Genomic DNA, 18,481 nt, shown 5'->3' with positions numbered 1-18,481 from the left:
CCTTATCCTGCTTTGAACTTTCCGTTGAGTTAACATCAGAAAACAGCTTGCCTGGTTTCTCTTTTCTAAAAAACAAGACATTTACTGACTGCTTTATTTCCAAATGTGTGTGGGACTAAAATTATTGCCTTCTTCCCCATCACAAAGCCTTCAGTTTTGGCTTAAACCTGGATCAAACATAGCCCAGACTGGCTCTGAGTTTGCCATATGGTCAAAGCCGGTCTCACTGCACGCAGATCCTCTTGCTTTCAGCTCCTAAATACTGGGATTATCGGCCTGAGTCATCATGCCCTGCTTGGATACAATCTTTATGTCTGGAATTCTTTAGGAATTTTACAAGGGATGATTTCATTTCCAGTTTATACAGAAAGTTCTTTGAGGGCTGGGGTGTAGTTCAGTGATAGGGAACTTGCCGAGAATGTTGGATTCTGGTTTCTATCTCAACAAAACACACATACACACATGCACACTTGACACACTGGCTATATATATATTGACCGGTTGGAGGGGTCAAAAGGCTGCCTTCCAGAACCAGTATTTGTTTCTGAGCTCCACATATGTTGAAAAATAGACTAGACTAGTATTTGTGGGCAATTTGGGTCCAGTGGTGTTAAGGTTTTTGCCCCCTTCAAGGGTCTCCTTTCATAGGCTCTTCTGGGTTGGTTCTCAGCTGGGGCTATCTCATCATGGCTCTGCACAAAGAAATATCTAAGAAGAAGGAGGAAGTAGCCTCTCACTCAGAGGGGCTCTGGCTCTGTGAGGCTAGGGAACCCATGGCCCTGGCTGGTAACAGTAGCGGGCAGACCACACATCTGAGGCTGAGGATGAAGAGAAGAGTCAAGATGAAAAGACTGGGACATTTCTGGGGCTGGGGCGATGGCTCAGCAGTTAAGAGTACTTGTTGCTCTTGCAGAGGACCATGGATCTTTTCCCAGCACCCACACGGTGGCTCAATCATAACTCTGGTTCCAGAGCATCCAATGCTGTCTTCTAACTTCCTTAGCCACCAGGCAGGCGTATGGTACACATACATACATGTAGGCAAAACCCACACTCATACATATAAAATAAATCAATCTAAAAAATTAAGGTATCTCTGGTTCAGATTCCAAAGTATCTCTGGTTCAGGCTCCACTATGTAGCTTTGGTTGGTCACTATGTCGACCAAGTTAGCCTCAAACTCCTAGAGATCTGCCTATCTCTAGCTGGGTTTAAAGTCTGTACTGTGATGCCCAGCTTCTTTGAGCTAGGGTGTTTTTATTTGTTGTTGGATGCTTCTTCATACAACAGGCTGGCCTAAGAGTACTCAGGTTTCTCCTTCACCTTCCATCTTGACACAGGAGCAGCAGGTTTACGCGTTTGTGCCACCACACCTGGGTTTACACGGACTCTGGAGAATCCAACCTGGGTCCTCATGTTTGGGTAGCAAGCCACACTGAGCCAGCTCTCTCGCTTCTGACACTGCTCCTGATTCTCTTGCCTCTACATTTGAAGCGCTGGGCCTACAATGAGCTCTGCTACATCCAGCTCTACATTTTTGTTTTGTTTTGTTTGAGGCAGGGTTTATCGGTGTAGCCCTGGCTGTGGTGATATTCTGTTTGTGTTTTAACAAATAAAGCTTGCCTGAAGATCAGAGGGCAGAGCTAAACCACTAGAGGCCAGGCAGTGGTGGCACACACCTTTAGTGATATAGAGGGAGACAGATCTCTGTTAGTTCAAGGCCACTCTGGGCTACTTGAAATTGATCCAGTCTAAAATAGAAACAGAGCTCACACTAGTCAACCACAGAGGCCAGGCAGTGTTGATAAACACCTTTAATCCCAGGATTTAGGTGACAGAGGCAGACGAATCTCTGTGAGAAAGATAAACAGAGCTCACACAAAGGTGATCCCAGCACTTGGGATGCCATGCCTTTAATCCCAACATTAGGGAGGTAGAGACAGGAGAGATATGGCTTAGTGGAGAGAGGAATATAAGGTGGGAGGAGACAGGAGCTCAGTGCAGTCTGAGCAAGCAGTGCAGTCTAGGCAGTCTGCGGACAGGATCGCCCCTTTGGTCTGAGCATTGGTAGAGGTAAGAACTCTAGTGGTAGCTGCTTTGCTTCTCTGATTCTTCAGCTTTCACCCCCTAATATCTGACTCCAGGTTTTTATTATTAAGATCAATTAGAATTTGTACTACACCTGGAAGTCCTAGAACTCACTCTGTAGACCAGGCTGGCCTTGAACTCACAGAGATCTGCCTAACTCTGCCTCCCAAGTCCTGGGATTAAATGTGTGTGCCACCACCACCCAGTTCCAGCTCTATCTTCTTAATATGGTTCAAGCCAAAGCCACTGTAACCTAGATACTGGGCAGAAGGACAAACTCTGGGTGTGAGCAGCTTAAGTCACATGGGTCATAAAGTTACCTTCTCCCAGCATCCATTGCAGGGATGAGGGTGGACAGAGGGAGCATCTCACTTTCTAGCCCACCTCCTCCTGTGTGCAGTGCCTACTCAAGCCCTGCCCCTGCGCTCACTGGCACCGCTGCTTTGATGGCTGAAGTCTCTTGCTGCTGCTGCTCTAAGGGCCTCCGGTTGTGTTGCTCTGTAATTTCCCTCTCTGGTATCCTTAGGGCCGCCTCCTGGAAGTTCAACCTTCCAGTCCTCCAGGAAAGACTGGACTTTCAAGGTGGCCCCCGAGGCTTAGTTCTTGTTAAGTTCCCTTTCCTTTTCTGTTTCTTCCCCTTGCCTATGACCTCAATAGGCCTGACCTGGGCCAGCAGGGCCTGCTGTCTTGTTCCCCTCCTGGCAACGCCTCCTGGTCTGTTCAAGCCATGCTGTCCCTTGGATGCCTTCCCAGGTTGGTGGCTGTTCTTGGACATATGACCCATACTGCAACCCACTCTCTGGCGACCCATTAGCCTGACAAGCCACAATGCTTTCAGGGGTTTATGAGACATTTAAAAAAATTTTTTTGGATCAGAAGGAAACAAACAAACAAAAAATTTAGCTGGGCGGTGGTGGTGCATGCCTTTAATCCCAGTACTCGGGAGGCAGGGACAGGTGGATCTCTGTGAGTTCAAGGTCAGCCTGGTCTACAGAGTGAGTGCCAGGACAGGTTCCAAAGCTACACACAGAAACCCTGTCTTGAAAAATCAAAATAAGTAAATAAGTAAACAAATAAATGAAGAAAGAAGTACAATAAAATTTAAAGGGTTAAAGAGGGCCAGGCAGTAGTGGTGCATGACTCTAATCCCAGCTCTCAGGAGGCAGAGGCAGGTGGATCTCTGTGAGTTTGAGGTCAGCCTGGTCTAACAGAATGAGTTCCAGGACAGCCAGGGCAACCCAAAGAAACCCTGTCTCAAAAAACCAAAAACCAAAAATAACAGCAAACAAAAAAGGGTTGAAGAAGGGCTGGAGAGATGGCTCAGTGCTTAAGAGCACTGTCTGCTCTTCTAGAGGATCCAGGTTCTAATCCTAACACTAACTTGGTAGCTTATACATGTAATTCCAGTTCAGAGGATCCAATGCCATCTTCTGGCCTCTTCAGGAACCAGGTATGCACATAGAATAGAACATATAGATATATATATATGCACAAAACATTCATATACATAAAAATAATTAAAACATATTTTATTTAAAAAGTGGTGGTGGTGCACACGTGTAATCCCAGCACTTGGAAGACAGAAGCAGGCAGATCTGTGAGTTCGAGGCCAGTCTGGTCTACGAAGAGAGTTCCATGATAGTCAGAGCTGTTTTACAGAGAACCCTGTATTGAAAAAAAAAAAGGTTCAAAGAAAATGTTTTTCTTCCCCTTCTAAAACTGTATTCGCTTACATTTTCCTCTTCCTTTCCTCTCTCCCTTTCTTTCCCCCTTCCCTCTCTTCTCATACCCTCCCCTTTCTCATGCTGGCCTCAAACTTGGGATCCTCTTGTCTTTACCTCCTACCTGTTAACATTACCCATGCACCACTACACATGGCTTGGAATTTATTTCTTCCTTTTGCCTTATTTTGCAATATGGTCTATATGTAACTCTGGTCACATTTCTGCTCCTACCTCTGCTTGTCTACCACTGTGTTCACTAGACATTTCCTTCTTTTTCTTTTTTTCTAGTTTTTTGAGACAGGGATTCTCTATGTAGCCCTGGCTGTCCTGGAACTCACTCTGTAGACAGGCTGGCCTTGAACTCAGTGATCGGCCTGCCTGTCTCCTGAGTGCTCAGGGAGGTGGACAGTCCTTTGACAGTCATGTCATGTCCCTGATCATCATTTGTGGTTCTTCCTTCCCACAGTTACCTGATAGTGCCTAGCAAAGAAGTGGATCATTTGTTTTTGTGTTACTGAGGGTCAAACCTGGGACCTCGAGTGTCCTAGGTATAAGGTCTGTCTCTGAGCTGCACCTTAGGCATTAGGTTTGAAACCGTTCATATTTCTTTTCACATGTGTATGGTGTATATGTGATGTTCATGCGTGTGTGGTATATACATACATGTGATGTTCATATGTGTAATGTACTCGTACACGGGGCGTTCACATATGTGGTGCATTCGTACATGTGATGTTCATGTGTGTGGTGTACATGTGATGCTCATATGCGTGTAGTGTATATGTACATGTGATGTTCATGTGTGTGGTGTACATGTGATGCTCATATGCGTGTAGTGTATATGTACATGTGATGTTCATATGTGTGGTGTTATGTACATGTGATATTCATGTGTGGTGTATATGTGTATGTGATATTTATGCATGTGTGGTGTATACATACATGTGATGTTTATGTGTGTGGTGTACTGTGATGCTCATATGCATGTAGTGTATATGTACATGTGATATTCACACGTGTGGTGTTATGTACATGTGTTATTCATGTGTGTGGTGTATATGTACATGTGATATTCATATGTGTATGGTGTGCATATACACGTGAAGACACCTTTTTTTTCTTTCTTTGGTACAGGGTCTCTTACTGGCTTGGAACTGGCTAAAGCATGTGGGCTGGCCAGGGAGCTCTACCTATTTCTATTTTACCAGCACTGGGATTACAAGTACCACCATTATGCCCAGACTTTTTTCTGTGGGTCTGGAGGGCATCAAATGCAGACCTCGTACTTGGAAGGAAAGCACTTTATCCACCCTTGCCCCTATTTTTAATCCTTTGCTGCCAGCCCAGGGCTTGGTGCTCAAGACTCGTTCTCTCTCCTTACCCCATGTATTTGAGGAAGCATGCCACACGGGCCACACTGGCTTTGAACTGACTGTGTAGCTGAAGCTGGCCTGGAGCTCCTGACCTTCCTGTGTGCATTCCCTAAATGCTGGGATTACAGGTTAATATGACCATGCCGTGGTCATTCTCTTTTTTGAGGATTTTGTCAGTTTGTGGCTTTTGGCAATTCTTCTGCCTCGGCCTCTTGAGTGCTAGGATTATAGGAGTCCACCATCATGCCTGACTCCAGGTAATGCTTTCTGACTAGGTGGTTAGCAAAGGAATTAGTAGACAACCCTGCCCTTTCTCTCTTTTTCTTTTTTAACTCTCCTCTTTTTTGGAGCAAAGGTATCATGACATATGTATCCTTTGCTGTCCTGGAGTTTAGTATGTAGACCTGGATGGCCCCAAACTCACGAAATCCAGTTACCTCTGCCTCCTGAGTGCAGGAAGTGAAGGCCTGCACCACCATGCCTGGCTTGGACCACTGTCTTGTGAAGAGTTTCTGCCTTTTCATCTTGACAGCCAGCTCCAGGTTCATGGTTCGGCTACAAAGACTAAGCTATGGATGGAGCAGTCACAAATCATGGAGCCTTGGGCCCTTCCTGAGACTGAGCAGGGGGTCAGCGAGGACAGACAACTGTCCAGGTGGCTGTGATATCTTTCTTTTGGTAACAAAACTGCCTTTTATAAATAATACTGGAAGGATAGGTTCCAAAGTGTTTTTGCAATGGCTGGCCCTACACTAGGGGACCCCTGTACCTAGAAACTACACTAATAAAGTGTAAGGTCTTAGGGAAACAGACATCCTTCACTTATGTCGCTAGATTGCTTTGGAGTGCTATATTCCCTTAGAAAGAGTCCTGGGGATAGAACCTGGAGCTACCATCCTGCTTCACGTTCCAAGAGCGCTGGAATCAAGGTGCGGGCCATCATACCCAACCCCTTTTTTCTTCCTTTCTGTATTATTATTATTATTATTTTTAAGACACAGTCTCACCTATATACCTCTGGCTGGCCTGGAACTTGTTATGTAGACCAGGCTGGCCCCAAAATCAGAGATCTGCCTGTGTCTGCCTCCAACCACTAGGATTAAAGGCATGCGCATGACCTCTGGTCTCTTTTTCTTTTCTAAGCTTTAAGTAGGCCAATTCCCTATTATTTTCTTTGTGTTCCTGGGCCTGTCAACCTTCTGCTTCATGGTGTCTCCTGCATCCCATGAGCACATGGCCCTCCTCAGCTCAGCGGGTGAAACGAAGGGCAGTCTGCCCTGGGACAGCAGAGTTGTGGGGCAGGGTCTTAAATGTCCCCAAGGTGAAGTCTCTCCCAAGTCATCCAGGAGACTGAAAATAACTCGGGGGGGGGGGGGGGATGGGGGCGGGGGAGGGCGTTTCCACCAGTGAAAGCGCCCTTAGTGGCACTTCAGAAATGTTAGTTCCTGTCTTCTCCGCATATAGACTTCAGGGAATGGATTCCTGTGTGCCGGATAATTTAATTCTTTCCTTACTCCCCAGGGGCTGTAATTGTTTCTTTTTTATTGGCTGAGGATGTCTAAGTTACCGGCAGTAGGAGCAACCTTGTTGACTGCTACGTGTCCAGCGTCAGTGCTGGTAGCACATAGTAGGTGTTGAGTGTGAGAATGACCCCGTGAACATGACTTCTCTGACTGACTATTGTGTGCCTTCCCGGCAGGGAGGGAATAAAACCCACCACTAGATAATAAGACCCTCATGGTGTCCCGCACCCTATAATTAGGATCCCCAGGCCTTCGCTTTGTTGTCTGAGACCAACCAAGGCTAAGCAAGCACCTGCTTCTCCAGCGGTCCAGGGAGGACCCCAAGCTGCTTCGACATCACAACCCCTCGAGGTTCCTTCTCCAGGCTTTTCGGGAGCCAGAGACCTGGAGGTGTCCCGGGGCCGAAGTCGGAATTCGCCCGAGGGATTCCCAGCCCAGGGACGCGCGTCTCCAGGTGCCCAACACCACAATCGGGGCCAGCATTCTTTGCCCCTTCGTCCTGTGCAGGAGCCCCGGGGCTGATCAGACTGCCTCCCCTGGCACCTATAGGCCTGCGGGGGCAGGGGCCTGAATCACCGCCGCAGTCGCCCTCTCTTTCCGGCTTCCAGCCCGGGGCCACCCGCGTTTTGCAACGCCGGCCGGCAAGGCGCAGCGCGCTCGCTCTCCTCCAGCTCTCTGCGCGCCCCTCTCCCAGGCTTGCACTTTCGCGGCCACCGCCCTCACGCGGCTCGGTGGAAGCCTCGCCCGCCGCCCCTCCCCGGTAGAAGTCAGAGCTGCCAGCGCTAGCCCCAGGCTCCCGCGGGAGGGGGCGCGGCGGCCCCCACGGCTCCACCCTCTCCGCGGGGCCGCGGCCATCTGGGGCCCCTGCCAGGCGCGTCCGCTCGGGGCCCGCGCCCAGCTCGCGCGGGAGGACAAGGAGGCACCCGGAGAGGGGCTCCGGGCCGCCGCACCGGGCTGTCCCCTGCTAGCCAGCGGCGGAGAGCTGCTCGCGGAGATGCCCCGAGGGGGCGGTGGCTGAAGCGCAGCGCAGCGGACTGGACGCCGGCGCCCGTGGTCGCCTCGGCGACTCTTTACAAACCGGAGCTGCAGCTGCCGATGCGGCGGGGCGGGCCCGTGAGGGCGCTGAGGTCCGTGCTCCCCGCGTCCGTAACAGGCGCCCACTGCGGACTCGCCACCTCTCGCCTTCCCCGCGCCAGCCCCCCGCGAGCTGGCAGGAGGAAATTGCGCGCGGCCCCTTTAAATTTACCCAGGAGCCCTTAAAGGAGCCCCAGGGGCCCCAGACAGGAATCCCCACCCCGGTCCAGCCCGCGCCGCCGAGCGAGCAGCCAGCCGTCCGTGCGGCCGGCCGCCCGTGAATGCGCCCCGCGCCCGGGGGCCCGCGCACCGAGCGCCCTGCGCGCGCCGCCGCCGGCTCCGCGGCCCCGCGCCCCGCCGCCCCGGGGCCCCCGCTCCTCAGCACAGCGCATGGAGCCCGGCGGGGACCACCGGAGCCGGAGCGGCGGCGGCAGGGGCGGCCCCGGGCCCGCAGTGTCCTCGGCACGGGGCCGACGGCTGCCGCCCGCTGCAGCGAGCGGCGGCGCGGAGCCCGAGGAGGACGACGGCGGTAAGAGCTGGGCCCGACGGTCCGGGGCGGGGGCCCCGGCGTGGGGGAGGGGAGGGCTGCGGCTCCGGGCCCCTCTCGGCCGCCGAACAAAGCGGGGGACGAGCGCCGGGCGGTCGGGGGCGCCACCTGGCGGGCACAGAGCGCAGCTGCAAGGCCCGCGGGGCGCCCCCCGCCCGTGCCAGGGTCTGCCCGCCGGGCTGGGGCGGATCCCTGCTCCTTAAAGGGCCCCGCGGCGCCCGCTTTTGGGGGGCACCAGCGACACGAGGGACGAGGGGCTGGAACTTGCGGCCCCCGCGCCTTCTCAGACTCCCAAGTGGTCTTTCTTTTCAAAGGCCGCCCAGCCCCCCGTCCCTTTCTGGGGCTTTCCCCAGAGTAACTCGGGATTCCGCTGATGTCGGGTTGTCGGGTACGCAGTCCCTCTCCTGTGTGGCCTTGCTGGAGACGGGAACTCTTCCCTTCACGGTTGCGCTAAGGGGGGGGGGGCGGGAGAGCAAAGCCTACGTCCTGGGGGTCCCTTCTGCCTTCCCCTACGTCGAGAAAGTCTTAAGTAAGGAGTGGGCTCGCTCACGAAGGTGGATGCCCCCTCCTGCCCGTGCGCTGTGGCGTTTCAGAATTATTTTTGCCCCAGTTTGTCAGCTGTACCAGGACCGGCTGGTCCTCGTTGACTCTTAAAGCCAACTGGTTTTTTTCTTTTCCTCCCTGCTGCAGGGTTTTATTGCCTTTATCAGCCAAGGTTCGGTCCTGACTGTTCCTTACTCTCTGAGCTCTCCTCCCCAAAAGCCCCCCATCCCCTTTTGTTTTTAAAAGAATCTCAGCTCCTCCTTTTTCTTTTCTATTTTTTTTCTTTTCTATTTTTTTTCCTTTCTGCTCTTAAAGGGCCAGTCTGCCTTCGACTTAACAAGGCTCTCGCACTGGAAGGATGCTTAGTAGGATGCTAGTTATCCAACCAGTGCGCTTGCAGACAAAGGCGCTTAGGCCCAGAGAGCGGACATGACCTACCAAAGGTCACTGAGCAAGTCACCGGTGAAACCAGATATTGAACCTAGTTTATTTTCTATAGCTCTACTTAAAAAATAGTAATAATGATCATGAAAAAAAAAAAACAAACCAAACGCCACACGGACAGGAGCTCTCTCTGATCCTGTCTTTTGTTTGACTCTGGAATTCTGTACTGAGAGAATGACCAGAACTTGCCTGTCTAGTCTTTGTGGCCAGGAGAACATTTTCTAAATAAAAAATGATCAGCCAGCTCTGCAGGGAGGGTAAGGTAGGGCTCTGGATGTCTTTTCAACCAAGTGTAGGAACACTAGCAGGTTGGTGGGACCCAGAAGTGCCCACCTTCCTGATGGCTGGGCAGTAGCCAAGTCCCTGCCAGCCCAGATGAGATAAATGCATAGAAAGACTTAATGGGTTTGCTGGGTGGTGAGTGCTCCCCTGTTTGTACTGACTACTATGTTCAGTAGTCCCTCTGGTGGCCCTCCTACTTTGCCTTTTCAGGGCCATTGGGCCCCCTCAATTCTGGGGAAGCCTGCATCTGAGAAACTCCTTTCCTGGAAGTGTTGACAGCTTTTTCTTAGGTGTCCGTCCCTCCAGTAGGAGAGCTGACATTTCTCACCTATCCCTAAACTGGTATTTACAGGAGGGCATATTTGAGGTATTATTGGGCAAAGGGTGGGGCCCTCCTGGTGGGGCCTCAGGTGTGTGGGTCTGAGCACAGATCTGGATGCAGACAGATACCTTTGTTCACCCTCCCACTGCTCTCTCCATTCCGGCTGTAACTGCCCAGCCTGCTGATCTCCTAGCTTTAATCCTCCCATACCTATGTAGAGTGGCACCCTTCCTGGCCTTCAGCGAGGAGCTTGCACCACACACACATCCTTTTGTTCTCAATCCTCTTTGTAAGGGGTGTTTTGACTCCCTCATCACCGCTTCCCTTTCATTGCTCTTGCCACCCCTTGCTTGCCCTAAACTCCCCTCCCCCACCTCCCTTTCTCATGCTTCCAAATCAAAGCCTTGGGTCCTTTCCCTGGAAATTGGAGATTGAGAATGTGTCTCCCTTTTCCCTTCTTCAGGACAAGCTCTTCAGCTGGAAGGGGGTGCCTTGGGGTCCTGGGGGAGTACCCCCCTACCCTCCTCCAGGGCCAGGGGACCAGCATCTTCAGGCAGGAAATACTCAGATCATTGTGAGGCTCGGGCCTCGAGGCCTGGAAAGAGCCGCATCCCTGGCAGGGACCATCGGCGCTACTACCATGACCACTGGAGACTGGAGTACCTGATGGACTTCATTCCCTCCCGGCACGGCATGGTGTGTATGGTGTGTGGCAGCTCCCTGGCCACCCTCAAGCTCAGCACCATCAAGAGGCACATCCGCCAGAAGCACCCCTACTCCCTACATTGGAGTACCCGGGAGAAGGAAGTCATCAGCAACAGCTGGGATGCCCACCTGGGGCTGGGGGCCTGTGGTGAGGCTGAGAGCCTAGGGGCCCAGGGGGCTGAGGAGGAGGAAGATGAAGAGGAGGAGGAGGGGGCCAACCTTCAAGCTTGCCCACCCAAGGGCCCAGGTAATACAGAATATGGAGAGGCAGGGGATTGTAATAGGGCTGGGGAGTGGGGGCGGGCGGGCAGCTTTTCTGCTCTGTTCCTTCATTCATTCGTTCATTTTCTGCTGTATGCATTTATTCATTTATTCACTTGTTTGTTTATTTATTTATTTAGAGCAAGCCTCTCTCTGCTCCTTTGGGTAGATTCTGTTTACTGCCCTTACTGTTGAGTGTAGGGAGGGATAGTGGTGTGGGGGTAGTTTCCAGCACCCTTGACAGTTTAGTAGAATGAGCAAGGAGAGTAGTAGGGGTGGGAGGGGTAAGTTGAGGAAAGGGCTGTGAGTTGGTGAGGGAAATGGGAGTGTAGTGTTAGAACAGTGAAGCCCAGGGAAGGGAGGCTGGGTGGAGGATTAGGGAGAGGGTGTTGATGAAGGGAATGGGTGTGGTGGCACATGCCTGAAATTTTAGTAGAGGGAGGCAGGATGATGGTGACTGCATAGAGAGTTTGAGCCTAAAAAACAAGAGAGAAGCTGAGAGAGGAGAGGACAAGGAAAGGGACCTGAGAAAGAGGCTGTGTGTGGAGCACCTGGCTGTGGTGGGGGTCTCCCCAGGGGGCCAGAGTCTCAGTTACTTCCCTCCAACCCTTTCAGGCAAAGCCCCAGCTGGTGGGGGCTGCCGGCGCCAGCGGCGAGGGACTCGAGGGGGCCCAGTGGCCCCTCGGCGCCGGCGCCTGGCAGCCTCCCGAAGGGCTGGGGGCAGCAGGGGAGTGGGGGCCCGGCGCCTGGAGCGGAGGCTGAAGGAGTCCCTGCAGAACTGGTTCCGGGCCGAGTGTCTCATGGACTACGACCCACGGGGGAATCGGCTGGTGTGCATGGCCTGTGGCCGGGCACTGCCGAGCCTGCACTTGGACGACATCCGTGCTCACGTGCTGGAGGTGCACCCCAGCTCCCTAGGGCTCAGTGGCCCCCAGCGCAGTGCCCTACTGCAGGCCTGGGGTGACCAGCCTGAGGCTCTGTCCGAGCTCAGCCAGTCCTCACCAGGTGCGAGGCTGTCCCAGGGCTGAGGTCCCTTTGATAGTAGGGCGGCAGCATGGGAGCTGAACACAAAATTGGGAGGCAGGGACGTTTGGTTGAGGGCTGCAGGCTTACTTTCCCGCCACATACAGACTTGCAACTCCCCACCCCTCTCTCTCTGGCTGGGGCCGGCTAGCTTGGGGCTGGGGTGAGGAGCAAGGATGGAACCCTCTTGTGTGGGTAAGGGCAACCCAGCCAGCAGCAGGCTGAGGCCTTCTCCTTCACCCCTTCCCCAACAGACGATGACCTCGTCCCCCAGGACCTGACCAGAAAGAGCCGGGACTCCGCCCCCGCTGCTGGAGCCCCCTCCTCTCAGGATCTCAGCCCCCCAGACGTAAAGGAAGAGGCTGGCTGGGTGCCTGAGAGGCCCGGGCCGGCAGAGCAGGAGGAGGAGGCCGAGGAGGGCGAGGGAGAGGGCCAGAGGGCAGGCGCATCGGTCCGGCCTCGGAGGGGCCGAGACCATCGCCGCCACTACCAGGAGCGCTGGCGGCTGGAGTACCTCATGGAGCTGGACGGTTGCCGGCGCGGCCTGGTGTGCATGGTGTGCGGGGGCGCGCTGGCCTCGCTCAAGATGAGCACCATCAAGCGACACATCCGCCAGCGCCACCCGGGCTCCACCAGCCTCAGCGGGCCAGTCAAGGCCCTCATCGCCCAGGAATGGAGCGAGAAGGCTGCACACCTGCTGGCCCTGGGACTGCCCAGCCCGGAGTCCCCCAGCGACCCTGTCGCCCCCAGCACAGCCTCAGCCTCTGAGGAGGGGGGAGGGGCAGAGGAGGCGGAGCCAGAGGAGGAGTGGTGGGGTGAGCCTGTGGAGGGCCAGAGCAGCTGGCAAGGGAGAGCGGGCAGGGACAGAGGGCTCGGAGGGAAGGGTGGTGAGAGTGGAAGGCTGCAAGGAGAGACGGGAGGATGGGGCAGGAGGATCAGTGGAGAGTAGGGATGGGGCCTGATTCCTGCCCACCGCTCTAAGGCAGCTCTTTGTTCCTCCCCAGGCGACGCGCCGCTGTCCCCCGGGGCTCCATCGGAGCGGCCCGCCGAAGAAGAGGAGGATGAAGATGACGGTCAGGAGCCCGGGGGGCTAGCCTTCCCGCCGCTACCACTGCCCCCGCCGCCACCTCCCCCGCCCCCGCCGCCTCGCAGCCGGGAGCAGCGGCGCAACTACCAGCCGCGCTGGCGGGGCGAGTACCTGATGGACTATGACGGCAGCCGGCGCGGCCTGGTGTGCATGGTGTGCGGGGGCGCGCTGGCCACGCTCAAGGTGAGCACAATCAAGCGACACATCCTGCAGGTGCATCCCTTCTCCATGGACTTCACCCCAGAGGAACGCCAGACCATTCTGGAGGCTTACGAGGAGGCGGCACTACGCTGCTACGGCCACGAGGGCTTCGGGCCACCGGCCCCGGCGACGCGGGACGGCGGTGCGGACCTCAAGCCGGGCGCAGTTTGTCGCGCGTAGCTCTCGCTCTGCGCTGGCCTGGCCCTTGGGCAGAGAGACCCTGCAGTCTGGCGTTGGGTTCCCCCGCTGGCCGGGCTGGGTTGGGGTTGGGGAGGCGCTGCCGGTGCGCACTAGCCCGGGGGTCCCGGCGCTCTTAACGCGGGGGCCAGTGCTTCTCGAAAAGCCAAAGCGCCTCTCCAGCGTTCACAGCGAACGCTTCCGACCGCGCCCAAGGGCGGTCGTAGGGGTACGTAGGTGCCAGGCCGGGGTAGGGGTACCCGCAATCAGTATTAGGGCGCAGGGAAGTCAGGAAGGACGCGCTGGCCGCTCGCCCTGGCCGGGGTGGGGGTGGGGGGCGTTCTATGCGGCCTTGCACGACCGCAGGTGCGGCTCTCGGCTCCCAGGCGCTGTGTGGGATCCGAATTGATATTCTTGGCCTCTCAGAGGCCCAGGCGGCGGACTGGGGCAAAGCAAGGGGCAGGATGTGGGCGGGCGGAACGATGGGGCCCAGTCAGCTGCACCAGCTTCCCGGGCTGACCCAGGGGACAGCGCATCCCATCCTGGGCCGCTGCCATGCCTTTGGGACCTGGGTCATAAAGGGATTAGCACTTTTCCTTAGTCTGCCCTGCTCAGAGAGCTTCTGTTACCCACCCAGCGAGAGCGGCGGGCGCCAGCATCCTGAGAGCTCAGAACACTGGGGCGGTTAGTCTCTGTTACTGCCGCCTCTGAACGTGATTTGTCTTAGGTGGGTGCGACACCAGTTCTCAGCTCCCAGGGCTTGGGGCCCGGCCTTGGCCTCTGTTGCTCTTACTCATGGTGCCAGAAGGGCCCCTAATCTCCCAGGCAGGTCCGAGAGGGATGTGTAGATTCATTCTCCCGTGGAGAATAGGTGGTCCCGAGATCAGGCCCTTTTTTGCTCTTTGTATTTTATTTTGAAACTGTATTTAATGCTTTTTATACGAAAGGGGGGGGAACTGGCCCAATCACCCTTATGTGCAAATGTCTTATTTATTATGCGTGTATCAGAGATAAGCTGTGAGGTGGTGGAAGGAGAATAGAGATGGGCTTGTGGCGAGGAGATTGGAGGATACTAAATATCCCATGATCACCTGGCTTTGTTTCTAGGTACAGTATCTGCTCTTCACAGAGGGAGGCCACTGCAGGCACTTTACCCTCCTTTTAAAGTCAGGGTGCGGTGGTCAGGAGATGACTTGGGAGGGGCCCTGGGTTCTGGGGCCAGTGCAGCCCCTGTGGTGAGAAAATAACAAGAAATCCCTTCTCTCACCTTCCAGAGCCAGAGCTCAAGGTTCAAGTGCCTCAGGCCCAGTTCCCTAGACTTACTGGTGGAGAGTTTGATTTTATACCATGGGTTTTATAACATTTTTATATAATTCAAGATTGTCAGTGGGAAGGTACCCTGGAGATCACAAATTGATCCCTTTTAGAGAGAGGAGCAAAATTTCAAAACCCAGAAATTATTACTTAGCCAGCTAGGTAGAGGTCAAGAACTAGGACTAAAATCTCAACTTCCAGTTCAGTGAGCTTTGCCCTATATTTCACTGCTTCCAATCTGGCAAGTTACAAGATTTCTTTACCCATTGGGCACTGCAGGCCCACAGCACTTGACTCCTGAGGGCAGCAAAGCATTGCACTTCTGGGAATGAGGATGAAGGCAGCTTTCTGCACTGCAAGCCTGTGAGGGTGTGTGAGTGGGGGGTGGGGACAGGACTCCAGGTGTGGCCTACCTCTCTAGGAGACTAAGTGCTTGTTTTGAAGCCATCACGCATTCTGGAACTGGAACGGCTGCTGGTTCAGTTAAATTCCAGTTTTGACCAGCCAGGGTTTTGGAGACAGTATTAAAATCCTGAGAACAGAGATTATGGATTGTGCCAGGCTGGGCACTGACCCCCGCCCCCCTTTTTTAAATCCATGTTTTTAAACTGAGAGTACGCTCTCCGACCTCCATGCTATCTTTTAGAAACAGTAGGCAAAATTGGAGCTGCTGATTGTCATCACCAGAGCTCACTGCTGAAGTGCAGGTTAGCCGGGGCAGAAGTTAGAAATGGTTTTCCCCTTGAGAGGCAGCCTCAGACTAGCATCATTTTAGGCACTTGCCAGAGACAGATCCTGGGTCCACCTGATTACCCACAGTGCATTCTGATCGACCTTTCCCATACAGCTGCAGCCTAGGTGGTTGTCTGACAAGTACCTCTGCAATGATTCTACCATGAGTGGACCTAGGGCCTCAGGTCAAGGGGTTGGTGGGTCTCCTTCTCTCGGGATTCTGATTGAACAGGTGAAATTCCTTCATTGTTTTGTTAATGGTATGCTTGCTATGATGGTCCATATGTAAATGTTACTCTGGATACATATTTATACGCCATGTTACTTAGTGACACTATTCAAGCATTTGTATGTGTATTTGTGAAGTTGTTCGCATCAGTCATTGAAGAAGTATTTCAGCCTAAGTTTTCCCGAGAGGTATGCCGAATAAAGTCTTAAAAGTCTAGAATGAGTCACAGCCAACTCAGTTTTGGGGCAGAGCAAGTCAGATGAGTTCTGATGTCAGACCAGATGTGCCATGACCAGCTCAGTTTCAGCTTTTGGCTGTGTGTGGCCTGTAGGCTGCTTCCTGTGGTAAGTGGGGACCCCTCCCATTCCCAGGGTGGTGAGGCTGAACCAGGCCCTTTCACTCAGGTCACTTCTAAGGTCACCTTTTATAGGGTCTCTACTCCATTTTAGAAACCAAATGTGGTGCAGCTTTGCTTAGTGCCGTGGGAATCCTTGCAATCTTGGCAGTTCTTTTAGAGAGTTCCTGGAATGAAGGTGAGATTAAGTGAAAGCCTTTTGCTCTCACTTCACCCAAACCATGTGAGAATAAAGTTGCAGACTGATGAGACAGTCACTGTGTTCTTTATTTATAATTAATACATCAATTTGCAGTTTTACAGGGACCAGAAGGGCTCCTTGAGGCTACTGTATTTTTATGTCGCACGCACAGACACGTACACAATTTCATTAGTAACTTTTTCATCTATAGATTTTTCTTAAAAAAAAAAAATTCCTGTGTGGCACAAAATCTTTCCAATTATTTTAACACAGCAGCAACAAAGAAAAGAGCCAGGTGTGGAGGCTTCCAGTGCAGAATGGGGTCCCTTGTTGGGAGACCCCAAAGACCATCAGTGCATTCACTTCCTGGGAGGGCAGAGGATGGTGATGGAGTGTTTTTCTACAATGGAAACCAAAAATTCAAAATGAACAAGGGCAAAGAAACTAAGAAAATGGAGTAAGGCATTCTACCTATCAAAGTCTCTAAGTCATTTCTGAAGAGGCTCCATTCCTATTTTTACAGTCACACAACTTGGTGACTACCGAAGACCACAGCCCTTGAAGTCCCAGCTCTTTCTCACGACAGGGCTGAGAACTGAAGCTGAAGGAACTTGTTGGATGCCTGTTTACAAGCTGATTAGATTCCCATGAAGGGGAGATGCAAAGTCTCAAATAAAAATCAAGATCTCCAGTCAATCATAAGTTATTCGGTTGTCTAGCAACATCTCCTGATCCTGCCTGGCCGCCTACAACGTAAAACTTCTCGAAAATATTCTCCAAATGAGCACCATGGGCCATGGTAGGAACTATGTCATAAATGTGTCTGAAAATGGAGATCCCCTCAGAACAACATTCACTCACAAGCTACTCAAAGCTACATCACCAATCTGGGAATGTACCTCCCCCTCTAACCAACCGAGGCCTCTGGACTACAGACACATGACTAGTCCTCAGGCTAAACTAGCAAAGTACAAGTGGAAGCAGCAGGGAACACACAGAAGGAAGGCTTCTTGTGGTCTTGTATCTCATTCCCCACAGACGAAGATAGGACTATAATACCTCGATGGCTGGGAGCCCACATGCAGATTATTTTTCTTAAATTTATAGCAGTGTACAGCAGTTACAGACATTTATTTCATAAGAAAAGTACAACCATATTTATTAAACTTGAGGTAAGGTGGGCAGGGGAAAAAGGGAGAAGCACATTCTGGAATGATTTCTCAAACCAACACTCACATTGGTATCCCAGATCAATGACTTGGACACTGCCCTCCCAGATGGCAGAGTCCTTCCCTAGGAAGAGTAGCAGCAGGAAGGTGACTGCTGCCCTCCTGCTGACTGCTCCACCCCACTCTGTTCCCTCTATTTCTCAGACGGAATTCTGGGGAAAGGGAATTACCTCTATCACCTCTAAGTTATTCAGAGCTGACAGTTCTTTCATTTAAGGAAGAAGAAGAGCAGGAGTAGCTGCTTAGGTCTAAGGCAGGAAGGTGGGGCTGGAGGGCCACACAAACCCAATGGAAGAAAACCCACTCCTGCCCTAGACTATTTATTCACAAGTTAATCATTATTTCCTAACTTAAAAAGAAGGGCAAAATTATAAATGGGAACTGCATACAAGTCCTTGAAACTGGATAGAGGACCCTAGAGACATTTTTCTCTTCTTCTTCCCCTTTCATAGTACAGGTAAAAGCTCCGCTACTGCTATGGTCTGATTAATTCTATTAATTTGATTCACTCTTTATTCTTTTGGGTTCTAAGAGATCAGTTCTTATTTCAGTCTAACACGTCTTGTGCTTGGTACTGAGGGTAAAGGGAGAGGAGGGAAAGAACACCAAATTAAAAAGAACAAACAACTTGGATTCAAGCTGATACTGAGCAAGTTCTTCATGGTACAAGTGATGATGTTATAGCTATTAAATGGCGTTTTAGTAACTGTTGCACTTCTGGCTTCTAAGTGCTTATTCTGCCTTTTTTTTGGCGATTCCGGGAAGCTTTGCTTGGATCCTATTGAGGAAAGAAGAAGAAAACTGAAAATATTTGTTTTAAATATACATTTGTTCTAGATTTGTATTTCCTCTGGGATATCAGGTAGGGTTCAGCTGCTCTCTGCTTGGAACAAGCTTGAGAAATACCACCATAGTGCCCCTCGAATTCACAGGGATCCTCCACCTGCTTCTGTCTCCCAAGTACTGGGATTACAGGTGTTTACCACAATGCCAGGATCTAAGCTTTACATTATTTATTTACTAGAAAAGACAGGAAAGAGTTTCCTTAACTTGGTATATGAGAATAA

General features: G+C 52.4%; 2 protein-coding genes across 5 annotated transcripts in view; one reads left to right on the top strand and one right to left on the bottom strand.

Moving 5' to 3' along the window:
* The first annotated feature begins 7,418 nt into the window (after positions 1 to 7,418).
* Positions 7,419 to 16,255, top strand: Zfta (zinc finger translocation associated). 2 transcript variants are annotated; one of them, XM_041661249.1, is made up of 5 exons: positions 7,419 to 8,311; positions 10,384 to 10,872; positions 11,502 to 11,891; positions 12,164 to 12,724; positions 12,914 to 16,255. In XM_041661249.1, exons 1-5 carry the CDS (start codon positions 8,173 to 8,175, stop codon positions 13,375 to 13,377), a joined length of 2,043 nt encoding a protein of 680 aa, XP_041517183.1. In that variant the 5' UTR covers positions 7,419 to 8,172; the 3' UTR covers positions 13,378 to 16,255. The 2 variants fall into 2 exon arrangements, with proteins under 2 accessions (XP_041517183.1, XP_041517184.1); XM_041661250.1 differs by having other exon boundaries at positions 7,423 to 7,835; positions 12,914 to 16,252.
* The window catches only part of Rtn3 (reticulon 3), a 67,761-nt gene continuing 65,533 nt past the window's right edge, over positions 16,254 to 18,481 (bottom strand). For all 3 annotated transcript variants that reach the window (XM_041661247.1, XM_041661248.1, XM_041661246.1), the window contains one exon: positions 16,254 to 18,192. In XM_041661247.1, the coding sequence (XP_041517181.1) occupies positions 18,147 to 18,192 (46 nt within the window). In that variant the 3' untranslated portion in view covers positions 16,254 to 18,146. The remainder of the gene's footprint in view (positions 18,193 to 18,481) is intronic.

The sequence above is a fragment of the Microtus oregoni genome, unplaced genomic scaffold (assembly GCF_018167655.1).
Source record: "Microtus oregoni isolate MIOR12 unplaced genomic scaffold, Mior012 000012F_ref0000307, whole genome shotgun sequence".
Taxonomy (NCBI): Eukaryota; Metazoa; Chordata; class Mammalia; order Rodentia; family Cricetidae; genus Microtus; species Microtus oregoni.
The sequence above is the reverse complement of the archived record's forward strand: the minus strand, read 5'-3'. Positions and strand labels throughout refer to the sequence as shown.

Bases quoted from the DNA above. Each gene is read 5' to 3' on its own strand.
- Zfta (XM_041661249.1), top strand. From the start codon at position 8,173: ATGGAGCCCGGCGGGGACCACCGGAGCCGGAGCGGCGGCGGCAGGGGC. The intron at 8,312-10,383 runs GTAAGAGCTGGG...TCCCTTCTTCAG, and splicing joins GCCCGAGGAGGACGACGGCG to GACAAGCTCTTCAGCTGGAA. The intron at 10,873-11,501 runs GTAATACAGAAT...CAACCCTTTCAG, and splicing joins TTGCCCACCCAAGGGCCCAG to GCAAAGCCCCAGCTGGTGGG.